We start from the raw sequence: 14,223 nt of genomic DNA on the forward strand, positions 1-14,223 counted from the left end.
TTTCTCACAAATGCAGAGCCAGCAAGTCCTCTTCATAGGAAGAAGCAGCAACAGAAGCCTGAAGACAAACTCCTAAAAGTATGTGGACTGGAAAGTCCCTTTTTAATCCTCATATAAAATCAGAGCAAGGAAAGTGAGAGACATTTCTATAAAATTTCCAGATTTCTTCTGGAATGGTAAGGACAAGGTTAATAATCCACAGTGTATTTTTATGTTTGACCACACAAATCATAATGCAGCTTCTAAAGAAAGTGGTCCTGTTCTAATTCCTCTCTATTTAATAATTCCTAACTATGTTATTTCTTCTCTTCTTTTCATGAGATCCAGCAACTGTGAAGCCAAAGGCATACCAATAAGAGGGAGAAGGAAAAAAAAAATCCCCCAAAACCCAGCCAACAAGCAAACAAAAAAAAAAACCAATGCCAACTTTTCTGTGTCTCAGTTTTCTATTTCATTAATAAATGGTCCAATTCATTTTGCAGTTGTTCATGAGTTAGACCCAGTGTAACATAACACAGGTTGACAGGAGCTGCCTTGCTGGGATAATGGCAGGATACTTCTTTTTTGATGGCAGTCTGTGGCTGCTTCAGATTATAATGCAAACCACATCCTAAAATTATTTCATAGAATCCCCTAACAGCTTGGCCTAACAGTTCACTGTCATCTAGAGAAAGAGCTCACATTTTCCCTCTCTCCCATCTCTCCCTCAACTTTCCTTCAGCTCCTCCTCTCCTACACTTATCTTGAATGAGACTAGATGTTGATTCCCCTTTTTGTGGGCTTCACATCCTTATCAAGAGTGTGTTATTTTCCAATTGTAAAGCTATTTCCTTCTGCGGTCTTTGCTCCATATTAAACTGTGCTGAGTGCAAGGACCTGACATCTCCTTACCTCAAAAATCTCAAAGCCAGCAATGTCAAGGATTCCAATGAAGGAAGCACCCTGTCTCTTGGTCTTGTCCAAAGCCTTGTTGATGCGCATAACCAGCCACCGGAACATCCGCTCGTACGTGGCTTTGGCCAGTGCTTCAATGGCAAAATCAGCCTAAACAGCAAACACATCAACATCAAAAGCTGCATTAGAAACCAAAGAAAGGCACAGATTACACTGCTTCAGGATCTAGCAGCACAACTGTAGTCTGACATTTTCTCTCCACCAGGAAATCCACTGAACAAGGCTTATTTCAGTTTATTCCAAATGAAAAGTAGATGGCATAGTGATATTCAATATATAAGAGCAAAAAATTTGTCTCTAAATTAGTGTGTCAAATCCAAATTTCAGGATCCTACCTGCTGGAGGAAACAAAAGCTGGTATTAAAGAAAGAAAAACTATGCCCAGTCACTCCCAAAGACTGTAGTAACATGGAGCTTTTCATAGGCCCAAGGAAATGAACTTAAATTCTTTTGTAACTTTGGATTTATGAAGCCCAATCCCTCCCTGCCACTACCCTACCTTTGCTTGACACAAATACTACATGTAGTAAGAAATTATACATCAAAAGGGACAAGCAGCATGGAAAGGCAACCTCTGACTTTTTCCAGACTTCAATCTCTTACCAACCCTTTCCATGTTACAGGGCCATGTTTCTTTATTTAGAGTATAATGCTGTGTTCATAAAGAAGCCAGGCAATAAGTAAGCACAGGGGTTTGCTCCATTCAAGCAGGCCACGAGCTCCTAGGTCAGGTTTCATTTACAGCACAACCAGTCAAGAGTGTTACAAAATTTCCAATAAATTTCAAGGGTGAGCAGCAAATTCTTCTATCTTAGTAGCTGACCCACTCAAAAATAGTGCTTTCTGAATTGCACCAACTTGAAAATGTCACCCTTGCATACCACATTGAAAATAACTCCCCAGGGACAGCCGGTCACCAAATTTAGGGGACTTGTGTTCTCTTTTTTTTTTTTTTTTTTTTTTTTTTTAAAGAGAAGAAGTGCTAAGGGACAGGGTGAATTCTATCTTTACACAGATTATATGAACAAGCAATATATTATGTTAGAAGCAATATATTAAGGTACATCATTCAAGTGTGCTTTCCATGTACTGCCACCATAAAGATGGTTAGTAAACACTACAGAAACCTTTGAAACATTCATTAGCAGTGCAGCAGTAAGATTAGAGATCAAAGTGGTCCCATTCACTTTTTGAGAATGCCTACCTGCTCTTTGGTCTGAGCTTTCTGGACATAATCTCGTCCAACTTTGATGCGAGGAGTCAGGATACCTCTAGTGAAATCTGTCACGTTGATACCCAAAAGGTGAGACACCTTCTGAGCAGCTAAAGATGGTAAAAGGAAACAAAAAGATTCATATTACTCTGTTTTTCTCACAGAAAGAGAGAAAAAGAAAAACATTCTGACAACTGTCTTTAGAAAAGTCAGGAAACAGCTTACAAAAAACATTAAATTAAGAACAGGTTACTGAGACAAAATACCTTCCTAACCAAAAAATCACTCTAAAAAAAACCCTCTTGCAACCCATACAACAGTTTACTGAGTTTCTCCAGAAGTCACTAGAATATATTTCAAGTAACAGCCTCATTCAACTAAATTGTTACACAGAAGCTTTAGAAAGGTCATTGTCTGTAATCAATCTAAAAATATATCAGATAATGGATTCTTAATCAAGCTAATTGTTCTGTCTTCATCTACTGATTAGTCTTTGAGACAGCTCTGTATTTCAGATTCAAGATCCAAAACCCAAACAGTTTATTCTCCTCCTTAAAATGGCATTTAGAGCATATTTTAAATAATAACAGCCAAAAAAAAAAACCCCTTAGTGATAAAATTAGCAACATTTGCACTTCTGCAGTACATCTACAATGAAGGTCTAAGAGTTAAGTCTTCCAACAAATAGTCCTCTATCACATGAAGCATGGCACTATTTACACATTCAACAATGGGCAATTAAATTACGCACACATGCTTTTATACCCACCATAAAACTACCCACCATCTTACTCTTACAGTTACCAGACTACCTACAAAGGCAGCACAGAACATTCCTTAAAATCTGATAATATAGGTTTGAAGGACCAATTACTGTAGCTCGTTTAAAACACACACTCCACATACTCAGTAGAGTAATCCTTTTCATCTGTTCATGGTGTGCACTTCCTGCCTAGCCCTGCCACAGGAACACTGTCACATTCCTGCCCGTGGGTGGCTGCAAACACACGCCTGGCAGAACATTGTGCATTTGTATGGGGCACGCCAGCTCCTCTGACAAATAATTCACCCTGCAAAAACAGGGCTCCAGCATTCCATACATACTGCAATACATTCTCCCCCTTGCAAGAACTTCCTGGAGGCTTTTTTGCTGCACTTTTCTTTGGTGTGGGGCAGGGGATTGGTTACCTGTATTGTCTGGCATAGAGGCTTGGTCTGTGTTACGCTCCTTCTTGAAGACTATGTTGCCAAGTTGAAGAACACCTGAGATAACCTTCAGCAGACCTTTTAAAATAGTAACAATAACAACAGCTTAGTGTCAGACATCAACAAATTGTGACACAGTTATCCGTATCACCCAGTTATCTTTCTTAACATGGTAAAGAGGCCCATCTCAGCATCCCAAAAATTGTTCTGAAATTTAGGAAAAAGCACCACAGGTTACTCCTCTAAACTACTCCCATGCAGGACAAAGGACTTGCCTTGTCATTCCTATGCAGGACTACACAGCCTAGAAATTTACCTATTCTCAACATCTCTATAAAATAGTGAGAGATAGGACTGAGGGTTAAGTGCCACCTACAACAACTGTATTTTTTAATAAAACACTTTTTTCTCTGCTTGAGGATAAAAACCTCATGTAATGAATTCATACTCAATTTTCCTCAACAGTTACTGTTGAACAAAGGAAAGAGACAGTTAAGGGTGCACCTCAATTAAAGATTTTGTTTCTTTAATCCTGTAACACTTTCAGTTCCCTGACCAAGATCTGCAGTCCTTACAGACACACATTGTAAAGTACAGAAGGCAGCAGGATGTGGGCGAAAGTGCCGGTACCATAACTATTACTAATTATATGCTGAAGCACCCCACCCCATTGCTAATGACACATTCATACTCTTCAAATGATGCACGTCACAAAAGCCAAACTATCAGATGCCAAGACAGGGAAGATGGTGTCAATTCAATTTTCACCACATATCAAAGCTCATTGCATAATAGCTTCCAGTTGCCTTGAGCAAAGTAAACTGCCAGTCACTTGAAGGGATCTTCTAATAAAGGTATTTTTTGTCCTGCCATTTTCTACTTGTTTAGGCTGATTTTGGCTGGAGTAGAATTAGTTTTCTTCACAGTAGCTGTTATGGGGCTGTGTTCTGGATTTGTGCTGGAAACAAGTGTTCATAACACAGGAGGAGGCTAGGGGTGCACAAGAAGATGGGGAAGGACACAGCCAGGACAGCTGACTCCAACCTACCCAAGGGACCATGCTCAGCACATAAAGCTCAGAAAAGAAGGAAGGGGAGGATGTTAGGAGTGATAATGTTTGTCTTCCCAAGTCATTGTGTGATGGAGCCCTGCCTTCCTGGGTGTGGCTGAACACCTGATTGCCCTTGGGAAGTGGTGAATGAATTCCTCATCTTGCTTTGCTTCACTTGCATGTGCAGCTTTTGCTATACCTGTTAAACTGTCTTTATCTTGATCCATGAGTTTACTCACTTTTACTATCTCAAATATCTCTTTCATACCACTGGGCAGGAGTGAGTGAGCAGCCATGTAGGGCTTAGTTGCCAACTGCAGTTAAACCACAACACTATCACAAAAAGATTTGTTTTAAGAAAACATCCTTTTGAGGATGAGAGTGAACAAAGGCTCCATTATATGCTACATTAGGAGCAACAGAAAAGAAACATGTTTGCGATTGTCCCACTCTTGTTCTGCACTGGTGTAGCCTCACCTCAGGTCCTGGGTGCAGTTTTGGGTACCACAATATCAGAAAGATATAAAGCTGTTAGGGACTGTCCAAAGGATGGCTATGAAGATGGCAATGAGCCAAGAGAAAGCCACAGGAGGAGTGACTGAGGTCACTTGGTTGTTCAGCCTGGAGAAGAGGAGACTGAGGAGGGGACTTCACAGCATCCTACAGCTTCCTCAGAAGGGGAAGTGGAAGGAAAGGCACCTGTCTATCTGGTGACCAGTGACAGGATCCAAGGGAATGGCATGAAGCTTTGTCAGGGGAGGGTTAGGCTGGATCTTGGCAAAAGGGCACTGGCTCCTCAACAAGTGTAAAACATTAAAGCTATTTTTGCTGTAGTGCCTGGAACCAATAACTCATCTACATGACAGCAAAGACATACCCTAGAGCATACATTAAAAACAACTTGAAACACTGAGCATAGCAGGACACCCTGACAATGAATTAGGCTACCATTTCTTTTTTTTTGGTTTTGACAAATTTCTCTTCACCTCCAGACAGAAGTTTCAGTCTCAGATGATTCAGGATATCAAGAAATGTATTAAACTGTCAATAACAACAGCACAGATTTTAACAGCTGGACTGTAAACAGCAGATGGCACAGGTAAATAAATGTTCCCTACAGCCACAAGAGCTGCAGCCTCCAGCAGAGGAGGTGATGTCAAACCACAACAGATGCCTGCTTGCTTCAGGGTAGAGAGTAACAGTCCTAGCTTTAGAAGACCATACACATTTTGAAGGTGAGCCTTTGCAGAACAGTGATTTGCCAGCAGTGGGGCAGATCATGAATGAGCAAGCACAGAGCTCTGGTGAATGTGTATCACTGTGCTTTGTGCTGGCTGTGTGCATTTCTGTTTTCACTGTCATGCTACTGTGCTCCCAGAATCAGACAATATTAATTTCTGATCAGCAGTTCAGTGTTAAGCTGGAAAGAAAGGCACTATGACCAGCCCATTCTCAAAGGACTAATCCAGCAGTGGTTGGATCAGATACTTTAGAGCCACTGCTAAGGGGTAGGGGGAGCACACAAGCCATGCATTGCATAAGAGAATGAGGGGATTCTTGTATCTTCAATGTGTTTTTCATACACTGGGTATACAAGCCTCAGATTGGGAACAAAAACAGCAAGCAGAAGCATGTTTTTATTAGCTGCTTGTTCTAGAGTTAACTGTATAACCTGAAACTGTGCTGGTAGATCCTGAGGTGGGTTACTCCAAAGCCACTGAATTTTGTTACTTGCACACTGTTCACTCGGGGCAGGGGGAGCAGGAACCGACACAAGCAAAACAAAACCAACAAAATCCCTAAACAAAAAGCTAACAAATCAAACCAAAACAAAAAAAAGAACACCAGAACAAAAAAAAATCTCAAGACATGGCTTGTTCCCTTTTTCATTCCTTGCATATTCATACCTATCTGCTCTTCATCTGGGATGCCCATGATCTTCATTGCCTCCATGGTCTCCTGAAACATGTCCTTGTCCTGCTGGCCCGGGATGGTAACATGCCCATTGGAAAGGAAGCGGTATTTGTTGTAAGGCTCCAGCAGCAGGTCATCTTAGGAAAGAATTGAGAAAGAAGTTGCTATGGATTTTTTTTTTAAACAGACAAAAAGCTACCACCAATATCAAATTTCTGACTCGCATATGCTACCAGCTCCTGGATGAATCTAGGATTAAGCTCAGTTTAACTTCAGGCTGAACATTTAATGTATTTTAGATAAACACAGAGTTTTTCTGTGTTATTTCATGCTATTCCTTCCTCTGGCCTACTCCACCAAAGCAGCACCACTCATCATTAGGTCCTAAATCTGTCAATAGTAGGGATTAACTAGAAAGTAAATCTGTCTTTAATTTCAATACCTCATTTGTTTCAAGTCAGATAAAAATTCATATATGAATTCTTGAAACAGTAGCAGCTATGAGAAAGTCCTCTCCTTGTGTCATTCCTGCAGATCCATTTGCAGCTCTTGCACAACACAGACCCACATTACCACGCTGAGGTATTAAAACAAGGTGTGCTGGGATGCCAGACTGCTAGAGGTGCTCAGAGGCTTGCAGATTTGCTCCACTCAGTTACACACCGAGTGCATCACAGCAGGATCATTCCTGCACCAGAATGGTTTACATCATGCAAGACTAGACTAAACATGGGACAGCGATTTAGATAAGGAAGGGCGTAGAGTCATTGCTGGCAGGGAGACAAGTGCAGGAAGGAACCAGAGCAGCAAGTTTTCAGGAACTGAGAAGTGCAGGGGGAGGACAGATGGATGTATAAGTGTATGAAAGAGGTGGAGGAGAGCTGACCATATCCAAAAGGCAGAGAAGTAGGAACTGTGAAGGAACAGGTCTTTGTCTACAAGTGTCCTGAACCCTCTGTTGTTGCAGCTATGGCATTCCCTCACCACAACACAATCATACTTACTCTTCAAATGCTCCCCTGCCCCAGAGAGCAGGTAGTAAAAGATGTGGAAGGTTCTCTCCTCTTTGGCCTGGCGAATTGCACGTGACTTCTCCAGCAGATCTTCAGAGAGTCAAGGCCCATGACAGGACATACAAATCCCTTCCTACTCTATGGTAGGAGAAAAAACTACCTGATGTTCTCTTCATACCAATTGACAGGGGTATTGACTTAGCAATCGTTATCAGTCAATAACCCATTGAGCTTCTGGTCTCAGTTCTGCCAGCCTCTGAATGATGACTATGGTAAGAGAGACTTAATTGGTAAGAAACATAAAATCTGATGTCATCAATCCCCACCTGCCTTGGAAAGAAGCAAGAATGACTTATGAAATTCCATACCTATTCATATTGCTGCAGTTTATGCTTGCATTTCACCTCTTAAGATTCAAATTCATTCATTAACTCAGAAAAGGTCTGCACCATGATCACAAAGGTCACAAAATACTACTGAAGAAAGAGGAGACTACAACAGTGATCTTGATAGCAGAAATTTAGAGTGCTTCCAACTGCTTTCTCAACCTAAGTCAGTGGTGATGAGACTGCTAGGTACCATTCCTGACACCTCTAGAGCCTTGAACCTTTCAAGGGGTTACAGAAAGGATACAGGTTTCAATGTTGGCTCCAACAATGTAGCCGTTGACATCAAAGTTGATTCTGATAAATTTGCCCTAAGAGGAAGACAATAGTATTAAAATTAGTATTCTTTGTGTTTGGTAACAACAGTAAACAACAGAGGTAAACCTTCTCTTTTTAATCCAGGAAAGGAAACTCCAAACAGGTCAGGCAGGTTTTAGGCAAAGCATAAGGTCAGCCAATAGGCAATGTCTAGTGATCACAACAGCAACTGAACAAAAAAAGACACCAAGCACTTACAGACACTTCTATCATTGTGACAGCCTACAACTCACACTCACTTCTGTTTCAACCTAGATTTTCCACAACCAGGGTCCCTTGAATTTCATTTTACACTACCCTGACAGTTCCATTCCTTTCAGTATTAGCTTCAACCATTTTAATTTGGTTTTGCTCCAGCTCTGCCAACTGCCTCTCAGATGTTGTCCATTGTTCTCCAGAACAAGCAAAATAAAAGATGAGTATTTGCTCTCCAGGATAAAACCAACTGTAATGATTACAAAAAACAATCAGCACAGATGATCCTGGTACAGGATCTGGTTTCTTCATTCCAGAGATCTAAAAGATCTATTTTGGATAATACACCAAATGAAATTAATTTCCCAGATTAATTTAAAAAAAGTCACTCAGTTACTCTATCTCTGATAGCAATTCACCCAAAAACAGAACACTGGAAAGTGTAAAATACACTTTGGATGCACTTTTTGAATACACTCATGACATAATAATACTCACAAATCTTGAGGAGTTGTCATTCTTCACTGTCTTGGCATTTCCAAAGGCCTCCAGGATGGGATTAGCCTGGAGCAACTGTCTCTCCAGTTCTCCCTAGAGAGAAATCCAAAATTAATAAAGTAGGTAGTGGTTCACAGCATTAACCTTGGGTCAAACCAGCGCTGCGGTTTCAATTCACACTAGTTTGGCATCTGTTGCAGAGAAGCCATATTAAACCTTAGGAGATGATCACTTAAACCTTCAAAGGAGACTCATTAGTTATCTGGGTTAAACAGAAACATTCATAAATAAGCCTCATTCCCTTCCTCCCAGTGTGTCTTTCTGATAGCAAGAAGCCCTTCAAAGTCACTTGGCTGTAACATCCCGCAGACTTCCCAGGGACAAAGTGAAAACCATACCAGCATCCAAGACCAGGCCCTCATCCCAGAAGTGTACTGCCACAGAGCCTGCAACAGTGAGGCAAATCCTATCTTGCTACTAAAAGACAGCTCTGAACACTGCTACTAGTAGGTTAAGAAGTTAGTCTGAAAAAAATCTAATGTTTTGTAAAAACCGAACACAAAATGCTTGCACTTCTTATAAGAGTCTACATCTTACAAAGTACAAAAAAAAAATCTCCTTTGTAAGGAGGAACACACAAAAAAGAGAATTAGTGGTATCCCACAAACTGCATGATTGCTTGCAGTCTGCTGCCATATTCACACACTCCTCCCCTCAAGGAATACTAAGTGCTGGAATTGTAGAAAAGAAATTCAGAACTTTTATCTCTGCCCAGTACTAGGGCATTGCAGCATATACACCTTTCCCTGCAGGCTCTACATGTATCCCTAGCACTTTTGAAAAATTACTTGTCCTCTGTGCTAAAAGCATGGCGTTCTCTATATTTCAAGATCATCTAAAAAGCTTCTGGAGACACAAAATTACAGTTTAGATTAATGTTTCTCTTTTTAGCAGTTATCAGTAAGTACTCAAGACTGCTTGTGCATAACAGATGTAAATGAAGTTTGATTTGTGAGAAACAGAATTTATGGGGAAACTATTTAAGGTTACTTCTAAAGGAAAATTGTTCCCATTTGTTCTCAAAGACAGGTTAGTTCTTACACAGTGTCTCTAAAAATACAGGCAATAAAAAAAGGAGGAAGATATATGAGAAACTGTACAATGAACTACAAGTCTTTATTTTTTACTTCCACGATCACTTCATTTCATGCTTGCAAAGTGCAAGGCCAAACAAGACCCCCCAGCCCTGGTGGAACTGCAAATACACAGAAGGGGCAGCTGCTGCAAACACCTCCATTCACTGTCAAGTATATGTAACAAGGGGCTTAGCCCTGGTAAGAGAATCTGAGCTGGGACATCATCTGTCTCACAACAGACCCAGCATCTGGCATTGCAAGGAAAAAAACCTTGAAACTAGGGTTCAGTCCTTGAAACTGTGTGGTGGTCACATTTCCCCTTGTGTTGTGCCACACGTACTGAAGTTGGAATGCTCTTTGCTCACACCATTTCTCTTCCCCATCCTGCAGTGAAGCCCTAGGCCTCTGTTTCTAACTGCAATTTATTCCTATTCAAGTGAGAGGTGACAGCAACACAGCACTTAAACCCAACTAAATGGAACAAGGAGGGAAAAGAAATCAGGCCTTGACATCAAATCTATTTTAATTATTTGGCTATAAATAAAACTGAGGCCATAGTAGCTACACAAAGACGGGAAGTTTATGCAAATCCACATATAATAGACCTTACTGTAACTTAGTACCTCAGGAAAAAGTGTCATTAGTTTCAAGTAGGTGTGGGTAAATTGTAGTTTAGAGGTGATTAGGTCTCTTGAAACACCAAGGTAGCAATATGCATAGAAAATGACAGTTTGGCCTCACAGCAATATGAAGCATTTTCCTTTCCTGGGGAAAGGAAAATGCTGAAGAGTTGGTCAAATCACTGAGCTCTCCTGATTTGCCTCAGCACCATGACAAAGTGGGAAAATCCAAGTTCTCAGCACGCCACAGTAACAGCACATAGGACTAAGTGTCTGCAATTACCATACCCATTCCTCACTGCACGCTGTCTTTGTTTAAAAGGAAATTCCATTATGTTTAAAAATTTTTAATAAGTTTTTGGGTGGAGTTTGTTGGGGATTTTTTACTTTAAATTTTGATGGTCACCTTTCACTGATGGAAGATACTTCATTATTCTTATATAATAGGTAATTTTGCAAAGCAAACCATTACAAGACAGAGCTGTCCAAGCTTTCTAAAAATCCTAAGGTACCCATCATTAAGATGCTGCCAATTTCCTGGCACTTGTAATTGCCATTCCTTGACCTGAAACAAATTTGTTTAACACTTGGCATGCATTTGAAGTATGTGCAATATTCCTCATGAAAACAGCAGCAGAAAAAGCCACTGGGTCTGTTAGCCTGTGGTTGGCAGTTCCTAACACTCTTCAGTATGCTGTCTTTCTACTGCTCTGAAATTACAGGACAAATTTAAAACAACTAAAATCCTTGACATCTACCTTGCACTGAATTTTTTCATCTCATACACTTTTTGAAATATTTTTTAAGCCAGATAGAAGTCTTTCCAGCTATTAATTCTTCAGAAAGTAAAGTATGGAGAAAGGCATCCAGAAATCATTTCTACCTTTAACAGTATACAATTAAAAAAAAACTATGGGGGGTGGTGTTTGGGCTGTTTGGTTTGTTGGAGTTTGTTGTTTTGTTTTTTACACATTAGGGATTTGCTTTTGTATTCTTCTCTGCAGTCATGTGAGAGATTATCAAATAACTAAATCCCAACACCAGTGGCTGCATGGGGGAAGGAGAAGGATCATCCATAACCAAAGTTTCGTTACAAATATTTAAATATCAGCTACTATTGCCCATGGATTTCCGATTAGCTGCAAACACTCACATCTTGAAAAATCATTACATGATTTAATAAGACAGTAAAGAAGCTGAGATTAAACATGGAAAAACACTGACTTCAACTTCTATAAATAGAAGTTTTAATAAATGAAAAAAAAAAAAGTTTCTATCATTAGATTCAGTACACCCCCTGCAAAAGGAGCCTTAATGTGCATAGAAGTCACACCATGCAGCTAGAAGCTTATTTAGCTGAATATACTAATGCACTGGGAATGGTGGAATGCACCACTACCTCCAAAACAAGTGAGCTAAAGAATATGTTTTATAAAACTGATTTTGCCCTGGTATTTGGAAAAACACCAGTTTACACCCAAAAGTTCATAATAAAGAAAGTACCACTACTTTCTATAATATCCTTTGTTTAGTTCTGTGCCTAAAGACAAAAATCTTCCACGACCAGTATACCTGAGATCCTCAGAAAATTAAATGTATTCATCTTCATAAGTTCCTATATTCTGATTCCAAGTTTGCACCATAAAGAAGTGCTGCAGAGCACTCACTGCTGATTAACAAAGGCTGCAGCTCTAAATCCCCTCTGGTAAGGTCAGTTTAGTAACAAAACATGGGAAGCGGGACTTTTTGGAAAAAAAATCAAAACTTGGGGGAAAAAATTAAATATCAAGCTTCGACAAATCATCAACCAGTCCAACATAGGACTGTTTTATTCTCCTGAGCAGACTGTCTGTCCTGCTTCAGCAGTTCAAATTTTACTCATGGACAAGCAGTGGAAGAATACTTAACTCAACCCCATGATTCTATTTTCCACACTTAAAAAAACTAAAAAGAAGAATGTTTCTAAATACAGCTACTGACAGACCATGGAAAAAGCCTTCATATGTCTGAAATTTTGGCACATAGAACGTTGGGTTTTTTTGGTAGAATTCCAGAAGTTAGTTACTACTATGTGCATGCACACACACAGTGTGCCAGCATGCAGAAATGCCTTCTTATTTATATACTCTACATGCATTAGACATGCCTACACATTAAGCTGCTACAGGAAAACTCTCATGTAGAGATGCAGTGGACACATCTAGCACTTGGCTTTCATTAATAAACATTTCCAACATGTTCAGATCCGGCTAACAAGCCCACAGTCCTAAAACTCCCTGGATAAATACTTAACTACATCAAAATTACTAGGAACATCACACACACTATATGCTTAAGAGGCTAGGAAAGCCTTGTCCAGTCCTATCGTCCTGATGGAATACTTCTAAGATGGTATGTGTCTGGGAAAATCCTGCAAGAAAAACTTTAAAGGCAAACTAGTATTGAGCACAGAACACAAGTATTCTTGATATCACTACAGTCTCCAAATGAACATCCTTACAAAAAGATTACTGTGCACCACACAAAAAAAATAAAAATTGTGAATTGTCTATGGATTTGTTTTAGCTGCAGAAAGTGATATTGGTGTGGAGTGAAAAGCCGCTCAAAAAAATCACACAATGGGACAGAAAATGCATTCCTGGTGCAGAACGTGCAGTAAACGTGCAGCTCACCTACGAGGATACAACTGAAGAATTCGGCAATAGTCCATCGGGGGAGAGGGAGGGGAAAAAAATATAAGTGAGACATCTTTAAAGTCCTCCCACCATCATCACCACCCTCCTCTCATGTGCTGCTAACACTTGGTTTCCCCCCTTTTAATGTTTTCCTACAATTTTTAAGTTTTCAGCTGATGTCCACTAGCCTATCATTGTATTCTCCAGTTCTGAGACAGTACATGTAGTGGCCAGACCTAATCTATAATGGCACAGAAGAAAGGAGACAACTCCCCCACAGAAGGATCAGTTTTAAACCACCTATACTGGTTATAAGCAATACAACCGTGTGAAAACATCAGTACAGATGATGCATTTACAGCAGCTCTTACCCATGCATTTGCCAATGAATCCAAGGGGTTGTGGATGAGTTTATACCCACTGTAGATCCACCGAATTCAAAGGAGTTATGGCTTTGAACAGTGTTCCCTGACTCGCAATTTTTGACAGACTTGTTGTTTCACAGTTCACCGACCTCCTCAATCCCCTGACAGATGTTACCATCTAAGCTTCTACTGAGCAATATGTCTTTTACCAACATCAGCCAATACATATTTAATGTCCAAAGTCTGCAGAGCAATAAAACATCATTAAACCTAGGTCTTACCTGGTCTTTTTTGGACTTGTGCGAGGAAGCAACATGAGCCAGATACTGAATAACCTTCTTGGTGTTCTCTGTTTTACCAGCTCCTGATTCACCTCTGTAAAGAAAATCTACAAGTTATCAACAAACAAGATGTAAGGAGACATTATCATATTTCTAATCCCAAAAGGGCTACTGACATCCTTAACTGCATTATGGCCATTACAGCACCTCCCTTAAAACCAAGGGAAAAAAAGCTGGGCTGCAGCTGGACTGCAACATGGAAGGCAATAAAGAACAGTGCCTTCTAGTCACTTGGATACAGAGACTGTCAAAGTGGCTGAGGAATAGCTTGGAGGCTGCTGTAGAGGTTGGGGTGAAAGGTAATGAAGTAAATCTTTCAAACGGAAGCCTCCTGACTG

At 40.2% G+C, this 14,223-nt stretch overlaps 1 protein-coding gene across 1 annotated transcript in view; it reads right to left on the reverse strand.

Annotated features, from left to right (window-relative positions):
- MYH9 (myosin heavy chain 9) overlaps positions 1–14,223 on the reverse strand; it is a 70,263-nt gene that overhangs the window by 24,564 nt on the left and 31,476 nt on the right. The window contains exons 5-12 of the mRNA XM_058805622.1: positions 13,826–13,919; positions 8,749–8,841; positions 7,985–8,048; positions 7,343–7,441; positions 6,332–6,475; positions 3,356–3,451; positions 2,159–2,277; positions 892–1,044 (exon numbers count right to left, since the gene is read on the reverse strand). Coding sequence (XP_058661605.1) covers positions 892–1,044; positions 2,159–2,277; positions 3,356–3,451; positions 6,332–6,475; positions 7,343–7,441; positions 7,985–8,048; positions 8,749–8,841; positions 13,826–13,919 — 862 coding nt within the window. The remainder of the gene's footprint in view (positions 1–891; positions 1,045–2,158; positions 2,278–3,355; positions 3,452–6,331; positions 6,476–7,342; positions 7,442–7,984; positions 8,049–8,748; positions 8,842–13,825; positions 13,920–14,223) is intronic.

The sequence above is a fragment of the Ammospiza caudacuta genome, chromosome 5 (assembly GCF_027887145.1).
Source record: "Ammospiza caudacuta isolate bAmmCau1 chromosome 5, bAmmCau1.pri, whole genome shotgun sequence".
In the NCBI taxonomy this organism is placed as follows: Eukaryota; Metazoa; Chordata; class Aves; order Passeriformes; family Passerellidae; genus Ammospiza; species Ammospiza caudacuta.